The sequence below is a fragment of the Alternaria hordeiaustralica genome (genome assembly GCF_023758085.1).
Source record: "Alternaria hordeiaustralica strain BMP 2776 chromosome Unknown scaffold_11, whole genome shotgun sequence".
NCBI lineage: Eukaryota > Fungi > Ascomycota > Dothideomycetes > Pleosporales > Pleosporaceae > Alternaria > Alternaria hordeiaustralica.
In genome coordinates this window covers 836,871-854,314 of record NW_026056783.1, presented here as the reverse complement: position 1 = coordinate 854,314, position 17,444 = coordinate 836,871, and the positions used below count along the sequence as shown (strand labels likewise).

Sequence of the window (17,444 nt, the reverse complement as noted above, 5' to 3'; positions counted from 1 at the left end):
TGGATCTGTCAACCATGACCTTCGCATCGAACCGAGACGCAAGAGCTAGGGATCGTAGCAGAATGTCCTTGATTTTGATCTCCGCCGTTTTCCCCAGTCCCAGAGTCCTGGCAATGGGGTCGACGATGGTAACCAAGTGGGATCAAAACAGCAACTCGGTGGAGGTCCGTCACGACGATAATGCATATTCAACAGTAATTGGCGGATTTTGGAACGACCCTGCGTTGGAGGGAGTGATGGAAAAGTGGAGTGTGATTATCAGTGTGATTATCAATACGGCATTTGCATAAAGCGGAGACCCCGACATTAGACGGCGGTTCCGGTGACAGACTGGAGTGTGTGCCGCTTGGCAGGGACTTGAGCGAGAGTGCGGTGTAGTAGGCCCCGAAAGCGACATAAAATTGGGGTTGGCTGTTATATGTGGAGTTACCACGTCGTTGGGGCGTTTGGTGTGTTTTAGCACACGATATGGGAGCCGTCTTTTCCGGCATGTGGAATGCTCGCGGGAGCATAATTTGGGGCGGATTGATGGGGTACTGGAGAGATCGGCGCAGTTTAGCTGGGTCCTGGGGTAGACTTGTCGGTATGAAGCACTTTCGTAGGCTGCGAGGACTGCTTTCGGTGGTGTTGCTGCCGCTGTTTACTCCCGCCTGCGTGACGAGAAAGGAGCTGGGTCAGTGAAATGCGCCCGGATGTCCCGAAACAGGAAGGCCCGAGATCTGCAAGAAAATGCACATGTCAGCCTCATCCCCACGCTAGCTTGCGAACTCCACACGAGCCTCTCCCGACTACCAAGCATGCATTGGCAATTTGTCCCGCCATGGCAGAAAGCGCGACCGCGCCTACCGAGCAGCATCCACGGCGCGACCAAGCTGATCGACCGCACGGCGAGAATATGTAGGAGAAGTGTCAGCAAACCAAGTGCGCTCCCGAAAGCCTGGGCAAATCCTCGGCTGTATAGCAACTTAATCTGAATGTCTCGAGAGATGCCGCTATCACGTGCGTCGAATCGTCTCCCGGCCGGCAGTGCCGCCCGACGTTGCTGCACTCCTTCCCAGGAAGTACAGCCGACCATCGACCATCACAGCAACCATCGTCACCGTTGCAGCACATGGCGTGTTCAAGCTCCACCAACTGCAGTCTCTATTAGTTAAGATCATCGGCCAAGCTGCAAAGGCTGCAGAGCCGCATGCGCACGGTTGGTCAGACCCTGCATGGGGACGGACGCGAGTCGCCGGTGCATGACGTCAAGCGCCCTCTTGTTGAGACTGAAACCGTGCCTTATGGGAGGAATTAGCACGCTATCCGTACACGGCGGCATGTAGCCCGAGATGGTGCCTACGACCTACACCGGTGTCCTAGTCGACGACGAAGTTCCTGCATCATCTTGACATGCGTACCGTAGATTTTGACAGGCGGTTGCGGGTGGCGTAGGCGGCGAAGAAACTTCTTCCAGCCTTCTGTGCTGACTGGCGAACCCATCGTTCACCAATCGTTTCACCTGCGTCTTCCCCAGGCTGACCCCAAGCCCTGCGCACATGACGTAATGTGGAGGTAACCTCGGGCTAGGAGCAGAGACATGCTGTGCCGAGCGCGCTTGTTGGACTGCAAGCGTCCTCCGCTCTTCTCCAAGATTGGCCCAAGATGGCTTGCTCCACCAACAGACCCTGTTAGGTTCGCCTTTGTATCCACAGTTTATTTGCGCCTCTACCGCCCGCACCTCAGGCTCGCATACTGCTACACCAGCCAAGGCCAAGATGTTGGAAAAAAATCGTTATCTAGTTTTCTCCACGCGTCAGTCGGAATCTTGGTAGCGTATCTTTTAGTGGGCCGAGGGTAGACGACCAGTAACCACGTTTCTGCCGAACACCCTTGTACGCAACGGACGATGATCATTTAAAGCTCTACTCTCTCCCCACGGATCTTTCCTCCCCAGCATCTCCTCACTCCTCTCCAGTTTCCATCGATACAACGCAACCATGCCGCCACGTATCAAGGAGTCCGAAAATGGTGTTCCCACCTACTGGGGCAAGTCCGGCAGGGCCCTCCAGGTTCTCATCACCATCGTTGCTGTTACCGACTTCCTGCTCTTCGGTTATGACCAGGGTGTCATGAGTGGAATCATCTCCGCTCCCGCCTTCCAAGCCGCGTTCCCTGAAGTCATAGATGACTCTACCTACGAGGGTTTCGTCGTCTCCATCTATGCCGTCGGTTGTCTGCTTGGTGCCATCTTCGTCTTCGTCTTTGGTGACAAGCTTGGACGCCGCAAGAGTATCTTCCTGGGTGCCGGAGTTATGATCATCGGTGTTATCATTCAGATTGCCTGCGTTCCTCCCAACAGCGGTGCTACCGCCCAGTTTATTGTCGGACGATGCATTACTGGTGTCGGAAACGGTATCAACACTTCTACCATTCCTACCTACCAGGCTGAGTACGTCGACCCAAAACCTGCTCTTTCAAACAACTACTGACTATTTCCAGGTGCTGCAAGGCCAAGAACCGCGGTAAAGTTATTTGCATCGAGGGTTCCATGGTTGCCATTGGTACGCTCATCGCCTACTGGATCGACTACGGCTGTCTCTACGGTCCCGATGACTTCACCTGGAGATTCCCCATTGCTTTCCAGTGTGTTTTCGCCATGATCGTCATCGTTATGATGATCTCGCTACCCGAATCTCCTCGATGGCTTCTCAACCACCATCACGAAGACGAAGCCGCTACTGTACTGGCTGGTCTCAACGGTGTTGCCCGCGACGACCAAGAGGTCATTGTCCAGATGCAAGTCATTCGTGATGCAGTCAGCGCATCTGGTGGTGGCGGCAAGGTCCCTACTAAGGCTCTTCTTACCGGCGGCAAGTCCCAGCACTTCCGTCGTGCTATCCTCGGTGCTTCCTCGCAATTCATGCAGCAATTGTCTGGTTGCAACGCTGTCATCTACTACTTCCCCATTCTGTGCCAGAGCGCCTTGAACACCGACCACAACCTCGCCCTTCTTCTCGGAGGTGTCAACATGGTTGTTTACGCTATGTTCGCCGCTACCTCTTTCTACTTCGTTGAGCGTGTCGGCCGCAGAAAGCTGTACCTCATCGGTACCGTCGGTCAGATGACTGCCATGATCATCACCTTTGCCTGCCTGCTCCCCGGTGGCGTTGAGAACGAGGACAACGAGGGACCTGCCAAGGGTGCCGCCGTCGGTCTGTTCTTGTACATCGCGTTCTTTGGTGTTACATGGCTGCCGCTTCCGTGGTTGTACCCTGCCGAGATCAACCCCCTCAAGACCCGCCAGAAGGCCAACGCTTTCTCGTAAGTTATCACTGCACCCATTCTATAAAAGACAACGCTAACAGAAGGTCAGAACAATCAACAACTGCACGTTTTCCCGTCTAATGATTCATTCGAGACGATTGCTAACATCCTGATAGGGCTCTGGAACTTCTTCATTGTCATGATTACCCCCGTTTTGATCACCAACATCGGTTGGGGAACCTACCTCCTCTTCGCTGCTCTGAACGCCTCCTTCATCCCCGTCATCTACTTCTTCTACCCTGAGACTGCTGGTCGTTCCCTCGAGGAGATTGACCTCATTTTCGCCAAGGGTTACACCGAGAAGATGAGCTACGTGCAAGCCGCCAAGCAGCTTCCCAAGATGGACGAGGCTCAGATCGCCGAAGCCGTTCGCCAGTACGACCTCTCCGACAGCGACGTCGAGAACCGCTCCGCTGCTGGATCGCTCAAGGAGAAGCGTCAGCAAGACGAGGAGCTGATGCCTCAGGCCGGAGGTCAGATGTAAGATCTGAAACGTTGCAAGACGAAGATACGAGCGCTGGTCGTACATGATTGCGAATGAGCGCGCTGTGTGCGCTACGGTATCGTTGAGTCGTTACTTGTTATGCATAATGCCTGGAGGAACTATACCCGACGCACAAACGTCACCCATCTAGGCTTGAGATGCATGGAGGAATTTGCTAAGTCGCATGTCTTAAGGAATGCGCGAGTTTCGTTTTGTTTCTAATTGCATAGCATCGCTTTATACCATTGATCGACAGATGTCGTCAACCATAGAAATCTATGACTTTTCTCACTACATTGTGTCTCATCAACCCTTGAACGCGCACGCCCTGATGAACCGCCAGTACAATATCTCCTACTTAGATGAAGGCGGGCTTGAAGAGGAAAGCTTACAAGTACCAGTCGGCTGCCATGCTGGCGTGTTCGGACTCAGCGCAGGTGAGGTCGACCACCACGATTAAGCATTTGCAAGACCAGCATCGATGCGCAGCGCCAGATTTCGAGACTGCGATATAGAAAGCAGGGGAGTAAGGTAGCAGTGGAGCAGGCGAGCAGGCATTCAACCAAGGTCGGGGCATACCTTTTCTCCGTGGCCCTGAGGAGCCTGAGGGTCAGCACCGTCTGCAGTCTCACCTCCGCCTTCGGCAGGCGCAGCAATCTTGACAGGGGGAACATCATCGGTAAGCGCAGCAACCTCGGTAACGGAGATACCGACAAGCGGTTAATCTTTCATCTGATTGTCGGTCATTTCAAGGGTCTCCATGGCGGCAGTCGCATCAGCCACTTGCTCCTGCAGAAGGAGAGGCATGAAGTTAGTATATCTCTCACATGCACTTCGTCTAGCCAGAGCTTACCTCGTGCGCCGTGCTATCGTCATCCTCGTCATCCACGTCATCTTCGAGATAGTAGTCTTCAGGCTCAGTCCGTTCCAAAGCGGCACCCACTTCATCTAAATGTTCGCGCATATCGTTCATGTGCCTATCGAGCACAGCGTCCTCGCCCTCTGGATTCCAGCGCCTGACCACACGCCACAGCGTCTCTGCCTCCGCGTGACAGTTACTCGCGTCTAACCAGTTGCCCAGCGTTGAAGCCAACAAGAGGAGCGCTTTCATACGGTGGTATCGTGGTATAGCGTCGTCGGCGAGAAGCGCGCGGGTCTTTTTGATACACTCGTCCAGCCGATCGTTGTTGTAGAGTTCGCCTGCTTCGTTCAACGCCTTGGTGAAGGACTTGTCGATATCGCTGGCAGTGTTCATTCTGCTAAGTATCCACAGGCTTTATGGTATCTGTTGCTGGCTGTGAAGAGATCTGCACAATGGTTGTGTACGTGTTGTGGATGAGTGTGGGTGAGTGTGAGATCGCTGGATCCAACCTTGGAACCTTGGACAATTACTTAGATTTCACAACTATCCTGCTTACCAAAGTGCGGCTTCGTTGACAGTCTGAGCCAATCATAGGCCCCTGGCTCAAGTTGAACGCGCAATCTTTTCTTCGTTGAAGTTGAAGGTGTCTCGTCATAGTACGGAAGCAATCTTACCTATGGTGCTTGAACGAGTTAAGGCTTTTTGTATCAGTTAACACAAATCACACAATAGCTCATTATTACCGCAACGTTGGATGTATCCTACCAAAACAACTGTTGTGTATGTTTGGCACACCTCATGAGACCAAGTAGTTCTGTCGGGACTTCAAGGTGCTGCGAGGAACGCACGTGCCTCGGCAGTGTTCGGAACGTTCCGAACTCGCGCCTCGATGACACTTGGCTTCCATTCCACTCTTCGACACTTCGACCTTGCGTCCTCATGTTCCCACACCAGTGACCGAGCACTATGGCGATATCGAACGTGTCATTTGACACTCTGGGTCCTTTCCTAGTGTGGCAGTTTCTCATTCCCGTCGTAAGCTAGCCCTCACACCTGCGGCACGGCAATATCTAACGCGACACAGGCAGCGGGATGGGCCCAGTCCATTCTCTACAGCATCTTCATTCGCGCTGGCGACCCGAAACCGCAGCCCGGTACTCCGCGCTTCATAAAGCACCGCCGCAACATCTTGATCGCCATCTATGCCGCTTACTTCGCCTTCACCATTTACGAAGTCGACTTCAACTTGCAGCGCTCTAGCAATGCATACAACGACCTTGGTGTACCACTAGACGTCGACGAGAGCGCACTGAACACGCGATTCAGGAGGCTGACGATTCGATACCACCCAGATAAGATTGGGCCGAACGTGGATAGAGAGAGGGCAAATGACTTCTATGTCCATCTGAAGCGAGCCAAAGACATCATAATGGATCCTGTGAAGCGATTCGCATATGACCGCTTCGGGCCAAGCATCTTTGCGCAGTGCCAGAGTTGCTTGACTATCAAGGACTACACAGACAGTGCGCTGCTCACTACCGCTACCACCTACGGCGTACTCTTCATCATTCTGGTTGGCGCAAACGCCCTCGGCTTCCTGACAGACGGGTCCTACTGGCGCTACCTAGGACTTCTCGCTGTTGCGACTTTCGAAATCCGCACCGCTCTTCGTCCAGATTACCCCACCTTCCTCTCGAAATACCTGAACCCGTTTGTCGCGAGAACCAACCTCCGTCCTCCTTACCTACCCTTTCAAATCATCACCATATTGAAGAAAGCTGCGATATCTCTTACGCAGTTTCTCGGTCTGCTCATGCCACTTTACCGAAGTGACCCTCAACATGCCGCAAAAGCCAACGACGATACCGAAGATACTCGCCACAAGCAGCTTGATCGTCTCGGCGCGCTTGTTGCGGAGAGTAATAAGGATGCGAACAGACTGTTGGAGCTGGAAAGCGTGCCATACAGGGACAACGAGAGGGCAAAGGGTGAGCTGAGGGAAGCACTCAAGAAGTACATGGTTCAAAATGTGGTGCATCAGGAGAAGGAGGTGAGGAATGCTATGGGTGAGGTCATGATGCGGAGAAGGACGGGTGTGCCGCACGGTGCCGTAGGTACGAAATAGTACTAATCCGAGCTGACCGATATCCGTTACCAATCCACGGCTTTTCATTTCTGTTCTATGGATACAGCAAGAACCGCGCTTCTCGACTCTGTCTACCATGCTGCGCTGCCTGGTGTTTCTACTCATAATGTCAAGCTGATAACATGGTTGAATAATGGCAGATTAGAAAACCGGACAGAAGGTCCCTGTGCACCAGCGAACTCGTTCTCTATCAGGATGTATCGCAGGTCTATGAGCGGGTGATTACTACTATGGTTTTAGCCCTTTCATGCTAAACCCGACTTTTGCCCCCGCTACGGAGCGAGCCCGGCGATCCGCCAATTCCCCGCAGCCTCCCCACATCTTCTAGGACCATTCCAGCAACCTTTCCGACAACTCAATGGAACATCTCGCGGCCGTCGGAATAATCGCGTCCGCTTTAGCCTAGAAAGAGAGGCACGATGATGTCGATACGCTTTCTGTCATAGCTTTCGATGGCATATGAAGCTCGGATGGCCATGGGAATATGGACACCTCCTTCCATAAACCACCAACGATCTCAATACTCCCATAATGGCCTCACTCAGAGTCGCCGCCATTTCCCTTGCAGCCTCTGCTGTCTACGCATACCCAACGACAGACTATTCCGGAGCCGCATGTCTAAGCGTACCAAAGACAGCAGAAGGTGCTTCGATACCACATAGCAACTCCTTTGCTTCATTCTCGTTCGAACCTGCCTTCTGGGTTGAATTCTTCGGTAATGCTAGTACTCCCAACAACCTTACTTTCAGCGTCTTGGACAGAATCCATGAGCATGGTGGAAGTCCTGTCATACGACCTGGCGGCATCACCATGGACAGCATGATATTCGACGCTGACGGTGGCGACGTGGTGCGTACCACTAGTCCGGAAGGCGGCGTATGGCGGACCACAGTTGGACCCGACTACTACAAGAGTTGGAGTAATTTCCCCAATGGCACCAGGTTCATCTCCACTCTCAACTTCGGCAATGAGAGTTTGGAAATCTCTACAGGCCTTGCAGTCGCATCGCTTACCTATCAATCCGACAAGGTCGCGTACCTTGAGCTTGGTAACGAGCCGACCAACTATGACGAGAGCCGGTGGAATGACTCAACTGCAGCCTATGTGCAGCAATGGAAACAGTACACGGCTAGCATCGATACCGCGCTGGATGCTTTGAACAGTTCAGATCTACTCCAAGAGCGCTGGTGGGCATCTTCCGCCACGACTGATGACTCAGGACTCGAGGTTCGACCTGCTGCACTCATTCCAGCAGGCATCGACTCAGAGGATCAGGTCGGCATATATTCGATACACTCGTACGCCTTCTCAACCTGCGATCCAGAACGCGCTGCATTGGCTACCATCGAAAACATTCTCAATCACACCGAGCTCACACGCTACTGCGATGAAGAAATATATCCGTCTGCCCGCGCCGCTCTTGATGCCGGAAAGAATTGGAACATTGGCGAGTTCAATTCCGTCTCTTGCTCGGGAGCACCAAACGTTACCGATACATTTGCGCAAGCACTCTGGGTCATTGATAGCGAGTTAATCTACGCGACAAGGAATGCCAGTTCCACGCATCTACACCAAGGTGCTACGCTTGCCCTTCAGTCGGACGAACAGCTCAACACACCCGGTGCAAACGGTAGTCCAGGGTTCAGCACTTATTCAATGCTGTACCCTCGCGACACCGAGTTGAGAGGCCCGGCACGAACTCTGCCCTCTTTCCTCGCGCAGCTATTCATGGCTGAGGCCTTTGCTGTGCCTGACACTCGGGTTCGCGCTCTCGAGCCACCTGCTGGCGTTGACCCAGAGTCGTTCTCTGCATATGCGTTCTACGTCGACGATCACCTATCCAAGCTAGCACTCGTCAATATGAAGCCTTTCTACGCCAACTCGACAGATGACTTCTCGGTACATGTTGATCTATCGGGCGCTGTGGGTTCCGACGACGGATGCTTAGGTGTAAAGAGATTGACGGCACCATTCGTGAACACTGGGAATAGCTCCTTGACATCTTGGGCTGGACAGTCATTTCCTCAGGGTGAGCCGATGGGCAACGTGGTGGTTGAAGCGGTTGGGACAGATGCTGTAGTGAACGTGAGGGGTAGTGAAGCAGTACTTGTGTTCTTCGACAAAGACAGCATATATGGTCTATAGATGCTGGAAGTTATCTGGAGCTTCTAATATAAACGAATAATGGAGGCATTGCGATAGCAGTTGACAATTACGTACAGCGCGTGAAACGTGCATTTGTCGCGCAATCCCTTCTGCGAAATGGAAATGATCAGTCTAGGCTCTAGAATTGAGATGCTGGGATTGGCTGATCGTCATGGCGTTGCATCGTGGCTTAAGCCAAGCTGCGCTGGTGGAGAGGAGTCGCGATCCTTTGGCCCCTGTCGCTGGCTAGCGTATGTATCCTTTCGCTCACGTCAACGCAGCTTCCATCGAAGTCCTCTCACCAACACCAGCTTTTCATCTCACTTCATCATCCCTTGAAGCTCACAATAGCGTCCAATCAAAGACATGCACTGATGGTGTCGCTCGGGGATCATTTTCGGCCTTTGCGCGGGCCGGAAGTCATTGCCTAGCCACGGATCGCATGGCAGCATTAAGAGACGAAACACGGCAAGCCTAATTACGCCTGGCGACGCCACCGAAACTTCTTGCAGAGGTCAAAATCATACCGATCATATCAGAAGGAGCATACAAAAGACAGCTGCACCACCTATAGGCACAAGCGTCCTGATTCATCCATTAACTCCTACGCTAATGTAAAGTATATGCTTGATAAAATCAGAAATATGCGGATGACCTTTGAAATTCGACGTCACACGGTCGCTAGGTTTATGCGCAGTCCCGTCCCTCTGAGAGTCTCTACCACACTTCCTATCTTCAACATGAACTGCGCAACTTCGTAGGAGAAGCGCTCGTAATCACCATCTCCCAGAGACCCTTGCGCTAAATCGACTTCGATTACGACCTCAGTACGAGCGGTCTTGATGACAGTGAGGCCCTCAATGGTTTTGCAATACCGTCGCTCTTCAAACAGCCGCTTCTCCGGCAACAGAAACGCAAAGTCAAGCGGCCGAATCTGTATGTGCAAGCGTCTTGCGTAATGCGCTGGAATCATTCCCAGCCCGAAACCATCCGTTTCAAGAAACGGTTTGAGCATGAAGAGCTCGTGATGGGCAAACTTGAATGTACGTGTCCAGTAGTAGCATTCGAGCAATTCTCTAGCAACCTCGCTACCCAGACCTTCTGCACTCATGTAAGCTGCGGTGGGGTCTTCGATCCACTGGTAGGAATGCTGGCCGCACGCCTGTCGGATGAGGTGCGCGAAGCGTCGGCCGTTTCCGGTTGCTGTGCGCCGGACGATGACTTCGTTGTCATAAGATCCCTGGACGCAGAACGCATACACCCGGTTGCGGAGCTCACGTGGTAGACGTGTATATATTTCTGAAGCCAACTCTTCGAATCGAGGTGTGCGAGGTTTTTGGCTGTCGTTTCTGGCAAATTAGTCCTGACCGGGTCGTAGTCGCATTCGTCACTCACTGCTTCTTAAGTTGCTCCACAAGGACTTCGCTGTTCCATGCAAAATTCTGCTGTCGCATCATCTCAAATCCGTATGAGACGTCGTCGAATCTGTCCATAACCATCATGTTTCTCTTTGTGATCGACAGCGCTATCGGAAAGTATGTTTTGATGGCATGCTAGTTCCTAGGATATATACTCCAAAGCAGCGGTGTCTCGCTCAAAACTCGAACCCACTTTGCAAATGCACACAGGTAACCACGTGAGTGCTAACTGGCAACGATGCTTTTCGCGAGTGCTTTCGCGGTACATCCTACACTAGTCTGGCCGCCACGCGAAGTAATCCGGATTAGGAAAGCATTGCGCATGGCACGGATCCTGTGGGAAGCGAAAACAGCAGCAATCACTTCAAAGACGCAACGTCTGGCAGCATAAGCCCGAAAGCAACGCCGCAGTCGCCGACATGAGATAACCCGAGTTGAGGCCTAACTGACCGCCTTAAACACCGAGCTCGCCGGACGCATGTAGGTTCTGCGACAGCTTCGCAAGGGCTCCTGCTTTGTGCGAGACCCTCTAACATTAGTTGCACATTGTAAGCATCTGACATACAACCCAGCCCTCTCCATTGGATCACACGCACATCCCTTTGGCCCCTCTTCGCCGCTTTCCCCGAGCTGAAGTGTGCATTGGTGTGAAGGTGATTATGGTCACGTGCTTACGCCCCACTCTTTAGGTACCCACGGGTATGGACACCTGGAGTCCTTGTGCGTTCCGCCCATTGATGACCTGGGACCCAACACATTTCCCGGGAAAGAGCTCAATATACCAGATGCGAACCATCCGACGACTTTAGTACACCCACTACGGTTCGGACCGCGGATTGGCAGAACCCCCGCATGCGGCACAGCACTCTCAACAATAACGGGAAGCACGATGATGGCACACAATTACAGTCGATCGAGGACCCCATTTCTGTCGAGGTTAGTCGTCGGCGACGTTTGATGGCATCTGACATGCGTTTGCTGTGCCACATCCAGGTAAGACGGCGCTTACATACGCCCTGAATCGCGTTCTGCTCACACCGTAAGCCGCACACGATTTGTCGCCAATCGATCGCGAAGATGAACACGACCCCTCTAAATCCATTTCTCAGCGTCTCCGCCATCGATTGGTCAGGAGTAGATGTCCTCGCACTGCACGTCACGACTTTTCTCCACCAACGTCCCTCACAACATCAGAAGTAACCGCGATGAAGATCCGTCACTACAAATGGGGACCGTGCCACGTTCTTACCGGGATTCATCCACACCTTTATCTCGACATCGAACCGGGTATCGTGTCCTCCACACCCACAACCCCTCGGGAACGTCCTCTTCGCTTATAGCTCGAATCCTTCTGCAACTCAAATTATCCTGCGGCCCCATCCTAATCCATGACCTCGACTACACGTCTCTGGACGTTCAAAGAGTTCATCTCCGTGCCGGAAAAGTACTAGAGCACGCCCGGACAGTGAACTCCGCCCTCTACCCCGTGTGACGGTAGTGATACGACTTCTCGGCGATGTTGTTGATAGTGGAGAGGCTGTACAGTCCAAAGGGTGCCAGATCGTACAAGCTGACTACGCTTACCGCCCCTAGAAATGACGAATTTTCAGCTGCTAGAATCAAGACGGGGCGAACGCGGGACAGACTAGCGTCTTGTGTAGTCAAATCGTCTCTGTCGTCGCATTATCTCTTGGCACTGACCCGGAGTCAATCGTCAGATCTGGGGTCTCCTCGTCCTCCATATCCCGTTCGCATACTCGCCCCTCCCGGTGGTAAAACTCACAATAGATCGCGAGGCATTAGCTGGCTCGATAGGCCCTCACTTCGCATGCCCCGGTCAGGCAGTCTTGTGGCGCTCGCTTGGATCGAGAGATTCCAGGCTAGTATTATGCGGACTCAACCGGTAGTCCATTTTCGACGGTCTTCGTTACCACATCAACCTATTGGTAGATGATCAAGGCGCCAACACGGCCGCACACGATTGCTGGGGACCATGGAGGTCGGCGAGATACACATACCGTCGACTGAAGGGTTCGCTAGCGACTGTGGCAAGCGCCAGCGCCTAGTGCACTTCTTTCTCCCGCCTTGTTCACGTATGAGAAGCTCAGAAGATTCACCGGAGTTTCTCAATGATCTTTGAGGCCCCCTATGAAGGCCTGAGAAATTATGTATAATTTCTTATTTCCATTTTCATGATTGGTCATAGCTGCGTGACCAAGGGGGGATATTTCAACAAAGAAAATGTCCGAACGCAGCGGCAGGATCACGGTGTGATAATCGAACAAAGGAGGAGCAAAATGATCTTCGACAATCTTAACATTTAGGTGTCGAAAAGTCCTTTCTGAATTCCTAATGAGGCATTTCTTCGCGAGAGCACAGAATTTAGGAACGCGAACACTAAGGCTTCACCATTTTCGCCCCGTCAGCGGCGTGCTATTGACGGCATACAAGCCGGTTTCGTGCTGCCACAAGGCTCGAAGTCTTCCGAATAGGCCGCAGTTCGTTGGCGAGTGGAACTTGTTGGTGGCATACCAAGTCTTCGCGGGTGTGCTGAGGCTGCAGCAGATCTAGCGAAATCACACCCATCTCATGTCTTACTCGCTAGCGGTAGGCTATTTTCACATCGCTAAAGGCAAAAGTAGTGCTCACTGGCCGGTGAAGACCTCTTCAGCCCGTAAATCACAAGGTTGTTCAGCTAGGCAATGGTATACCAAGTCTTCGTATGGATGTGTTCAGAACTCCGGGCTACAGGTGAGTCAAGAGTGGCGCGGTCTGGACTACACATCGCGAATGGGTGTAGGTGCGAAGAGCGCATCTGCTATGGGGTGACGGGACGGGTGCAAGGGGGTAGAGAGTGATAAGCTTACGCCCTCCGTGTCGCAGTTAGTTTTGATCCAAGGGGAAGATGTCTTCAGTGAACGGTATGTCACGCAGTAGCAAGAACAATGCTATATACATCATTGGCCTGGGCCATGAGTACCCGCCCCATTCGGTAAGACAGGAGCACTTTGAGGACTTCTTGCAGCGCTTGTGCCCCGATGAAGTAACTTCACCAGCGTCAGTCATCCAGTGTCTTCCATAGGAACTATTTGTCCAATGCTAATAGCCTCGGCAGTATCCAGAAGCTCATCCAGTTCAACAAGAAAACCAAAATCGTCTCCCGCCCAACTATCCTCGACTACGCAGGATGGACCAAAGAGAACACTGCACCGCCGGATGTCGACTCCATCTCCCGAATGTTCCGGACAGAAGGTGTGCAGCTCACCACCTCGGCCTGCAAAGAGGCTATGCGAGAAGCTTGCCTTGAGCCCGGCGACATAACGCACACGGTAGCAGTGACTTGCACTGATCAGAGCAACCCCGGCTATGATCTCTTTGTATGCCAGGAGCTTGGGCTTGGTCCAAATGTGCAACGAGTGCTACTTCATGGCGTGGGATGCGCAGGCGGTCTATCAGCGCTTCGTGCAGCTGCTAGCATCGCCGCTGCCGCATCACAAAGAGGACGGCACGCCCGCATCCTGGTGATGGCGTGTGAGATATGCAGTCTCTCCTTTCAGGCAGAGGTTCAAGCGGCCTGTGAAGACGAAAAGCTACACGTAGCCCCAGCGCTATTCTCCGATGGCGCAGCGGCGCTAGCAGTATGCAACGGTCTTGCGCTGGCAGACAGGCAAAAGCCAGTGTTCGAGCTGAACGATTGGGATAGTGTAGTTGTGCCGGGTACTTCGAGCTACATCTCGTACGATATCGAGAAGCATGGTATGTTTCTGTAACGTCCAGTGTTGCGTTTTTGTTGCTTGGAGTTGATGTTAACATATCAGCAGGCATGATAGCTACTATCAGCAAACACGTTCCAGGCACAGCCATCGACGCCATCTTACCCTTGTTCGATCGACTGCGTGCCACCCTCAATACTACTCACGTCGCTGCATCGGTGAATCGCAGTCCTGCTTCGAACTTCGATTGGGCCATTCATCCTGGCGGTGCGACCATCCTACAGGGGGCCAAGCAAGCTCTGCAACTCAACGACGACCACATCCGAGCCTCCCTCGACGTGTACCATAACTATGGGAACTCATCCAGCCCGACCGTGCTCATCGTGTTGGACAAACTTCGCCGAATGGGAGAAGGCAGAGAGAACATTGTTGCGACCAGCTTTGGACCGGGGGTTTTAGTTGAAATGTGCTTGATGAGACGATGCCGCCAAGACGCAACAGCATCATCATCTTCATCTAGCGTACATACGAAGATGTATACTGTATGGCTTTCTCTACACTCACGGTTGTCAAAGAGGTGGACCCAGGTACAGCCAAGGGCCATGAAAGGTATCAAGAGAAGGACGAGCGGGTATGCCTCAATTGTACATTAGTAAATATTTCCGAAATGAATGCATGCGTACAGAAAGAACGGTCTCGTGAAGGCTGCGTCGCGGTGGGTGCTGTTCGAGTGCACAGGTAGCGATTGGCTCTACGCGAAAGTGGGTCCGATGACGTCAACGCGTCTGGATCTCGAAGGGACGCGACTTGCTGTGACCGCATTCCTCCTCAAATTTGAGACACAACGTAACGCGCATGGCCCGCACACGCTCGAACCAGCGGTATAGCGAGCAAGCTGAAGCAGTTCTACCAGTTCTGAGTGATGACGATGTCAGAGAACCCGATGATCAGCTGGCGACACCATCGTCTGCATCCTTCCAAGACCGACTGAAGAAGTTCCAATACACCGAAACGCAGACGGAGCAACGTACCGGACCACCATCCGGATCGCCGACAGAACCTCGAAAGCGCACTAGGACTTTCGTGACGGCGGTCGCAGAGATCGCACCGGAACCTTCCCCACGACCGAAAAAGAAGAGGAAACCCAGCAAATATGCTGACCCGTCCAAATACGCGCATTTATCGCCGCTGGTCGACATACTAGAGCCCAATCTGATCTGTGTCTTCGTTGGCACGAATCCAGGTGTTCAGACGGCCGCTGCAGGGCATGCGTATGCGCATCCCTCGAACCTATTCTGGAAGCTGCTCCACTCCTCAGGACTTACCGACCGTCGACTGAAGCCTGAGGAGGATCGGAGTCTCCCTGCTCTTTATTGCATGGGTAATACCAACATTGTCGAGAGACCCTCCAAAGACGCTGCCGAGCTCTCGAAAGAGGAGACTGCGGCTGGCACGGCACAGCTGGATGCCAAGTTCCTCAAGTTCAAGCCAGAGGCTGTGTGTATAGTAGGGAAGGGTATCTGGGAAGCCATCTGGCGTTATCGCTACGGCAAGAACATGGGCAAGAAAGATTTCAAGTATGGGTGGCAGGACGAGGCGCACAACATGGGCAAAAGCGAGGATGGCCATGAAGAGCAGAATGCCGATGGGAATGTATGGAATGGATCCAGGGTATTTGTTACTACGAGTACGAGCGGTCTAGCGGCAAGTCTGAAGCCGGCCGAGAAAGAGGCCATCTGGAAACCCTTCGGTGAGTGGGTGCAGAAGCGAAGAGCCGAACGGGGCTTTGTGCCTCGGTCAGCGGAGGCATGGAAATCCGGTGACGACGTACCGTAACCCCAAGGGTTGTCAATCACGGCAGTCGTCGCTACTTTCGCGAAGGAGTCGGCCGCGCAACGTATCAACTGTTCAAACGAGCGAAAGATCATCCATGTGCGCCCCTTTCGAGTTCCACACTACGATTTCTACGAGCGTTCTTCTGTTTTGTCTACCAAGCCACGCGTCGTCTAACAGTACGAAACGACGAGCTGCCATACGGATCGACCCGTTCGTTTGGTACTGACAATCCTGGGATCCCATTGCTTGTACCGAGATTGCGCATCACCTGCGCCACAAGAAGTCGCCATGTTCATTAGTTGGCTGCCCTCAAAGTCCTTTTACCGCCAAGCCGGCTCCCAACCAGAGTGACAAACATCGCTTTTCGGACCGCAGACTCTCCACTTGGTCGCCGACGGCGTACAGGCTGACTTGGCGCCGGACACATCCGCGCCGCCCAAGGTCCCCAGCATCGATACCACAGTGGCTTTCGGACCTCTTGGCGGTGCTTTCGTCTTCGTGTCAGGCTTTACAAGCAAATTCGTGGCAGGAATGGGGTAGGCATGATATCGTCAGAGCACCAGCTTCGTCGCTGCTGTCATGCCAAGGGGACGAACGACTGAGCCACTTGACTGGCCCGTCTAATATTGCCTGTTGAAAAGTGGCGCCACAACTAAGCTACATTGGCCACTAGCGTCCGGAACAGACGGCAACTTCGCATATGCAACCCAACAGCACCTCACATGTGCCATTCACGAAGAGGTCATTTCAGCTCACGCTTTTCCCGGATGAGTGGTACGAAATATCGAAACCTATGCATATGATGCTTATTCACTGCATCTGGCAGTCTGAACAGTTATGCTTGCAACACCGCACCACGGAGCAAAGCAGTGTATCTCGCATCGTTCGCACGCAGAACGAGACGTTATCAAGTCATGCGCCTTACATACCAAGACTTTGCATACGCGTATGACAAGGGTCGTGCGTCTATCGTCACAGCAGTGGCTTGCCTAGTCCCACTCATGCCTCAGCAAGCCCGAGCAAATGCCACAGCTACGCGCCTTGACTGCCACACATGTGGCGCCGAGCAAAGCTCACCCGCAGCCGTCCAAAAGTACGGAACGTATACCGGCATGGACGCGGTGAATTGCGATGAGCACGTTGGGTCGTGCATAGCCTCTCGCACCCTTTACTTCGCAGATCCGGTGTTGCCGTTTGCCGAAAGCAATAGCCAGGCGCGTCAAGACGTGCAATCTTAAAAGACACGGGTTGGTCCCCCTAAAAGTTCCACTTTGCTGTGCCACACATATCGTCTGCCACACTCCTCTGCCACAGTACACCCTCAACACCAGCCTCTCTTCACTTGCCACACCACGAGCTAGACGCTTCACCAGCCACGAGCCCGCATCTCTATTCTAACGTCAGGTCTACAACACCAAATTATTAAATATGAGCTACCCTGCTCCCCAACAACCTGGCTACTATGGCCCTCCGCAGCCGGGCTATGGGCAATACCCGCCGCCTCAGCAACAGGTAAGTCTAATGTATTATCACA

The 17,444-nt window shown here is 53.0% G+C and overlaps 4 protein-coding genes across 4 annotated transcripts; 3 read left to right on the top strand and 1 right to left on the bottom strand.

The window, feature by feature from the left end:
- Window positions 1-1,979: 1,979 nt before the first annotated feature.
- On the top strand, window positions 1,980-3,790 carry J4E84_006210 (uncharacterized protein; the record flags this gene model as incomplete). Its single annotated transcript, XM_049388801.1, has 4 exons — window positions 1,980-2,431; window positions 2,482-3,303; window positions 3,351-3,373; window positions 3,423-3,790. 4 exons carry the CDS (start codon window positions 1,980-1,982, stop codon window positions 3,788-3,790), a joined length of 1,665 nt encoding a protein of 554 aa, XP_049243700.1.
- A 720-nt stretch (window positions 3,791-4,510) lies between these two features.
- Window positions 4,511-5,045, bottom strand: J4E84_006209 (uncharacterized protein; the record flags this gene model as incomplete). Its single annotated transcript, XM_049388800.1, has 2 exons — window positions 4,511-4,579; window positions 4,644-5,045. The coding sequence occupies 2 exons, from the start codon at window positions 5,043-5,045 to the stop codon at window positions 4,511-4,513; spliced, it is 471 nt and encodes a 156-aa protein (XP_049243699.1).
- Window positions 5,046-5,618: 573 nt separating this feature from the next.
- Window positions 5,619-6,777, top strand: J4E84_006208 (uncharacterized protein; the record flags this gene model as incomplete). Its single annotated transcript, XM_049388799.1, has 2 exons — window positions 5,619-5,687; window positions 5,737-6,777. The coding sequence occupies 2 exons, from the start codon at window positions 5,619-5,621 to the stop codon at window positions 6,775-6,777; spliced, it is 1,110 nt and encodes a 369-aa protein (XP_049243698.1).
- A 6,507-nt stretch (window positions 6,778-13,284) lies between these two features.
- Window positions 13,285-15,910, top strand: J4E84_006207 (uncharacterized protein; the record flags this gene model as incomplete). The annotated part of the gene is made up of 3 exons (XM_049388798.1): window positions 13,285-13,418; window positions 13,477-14,117; window positions 14,988-15,910. The coding sequence occupies 3 exons, from the start codon at window positions 13,285-13,287 to the stop codon at window positions 15,908-15,910; spliced, it is 1,698 nt and encodes a 565-aa protein (XP_049243697.1).
- Window positions 15,911-17,444: the final 1,534 nt, after the last annotated feature.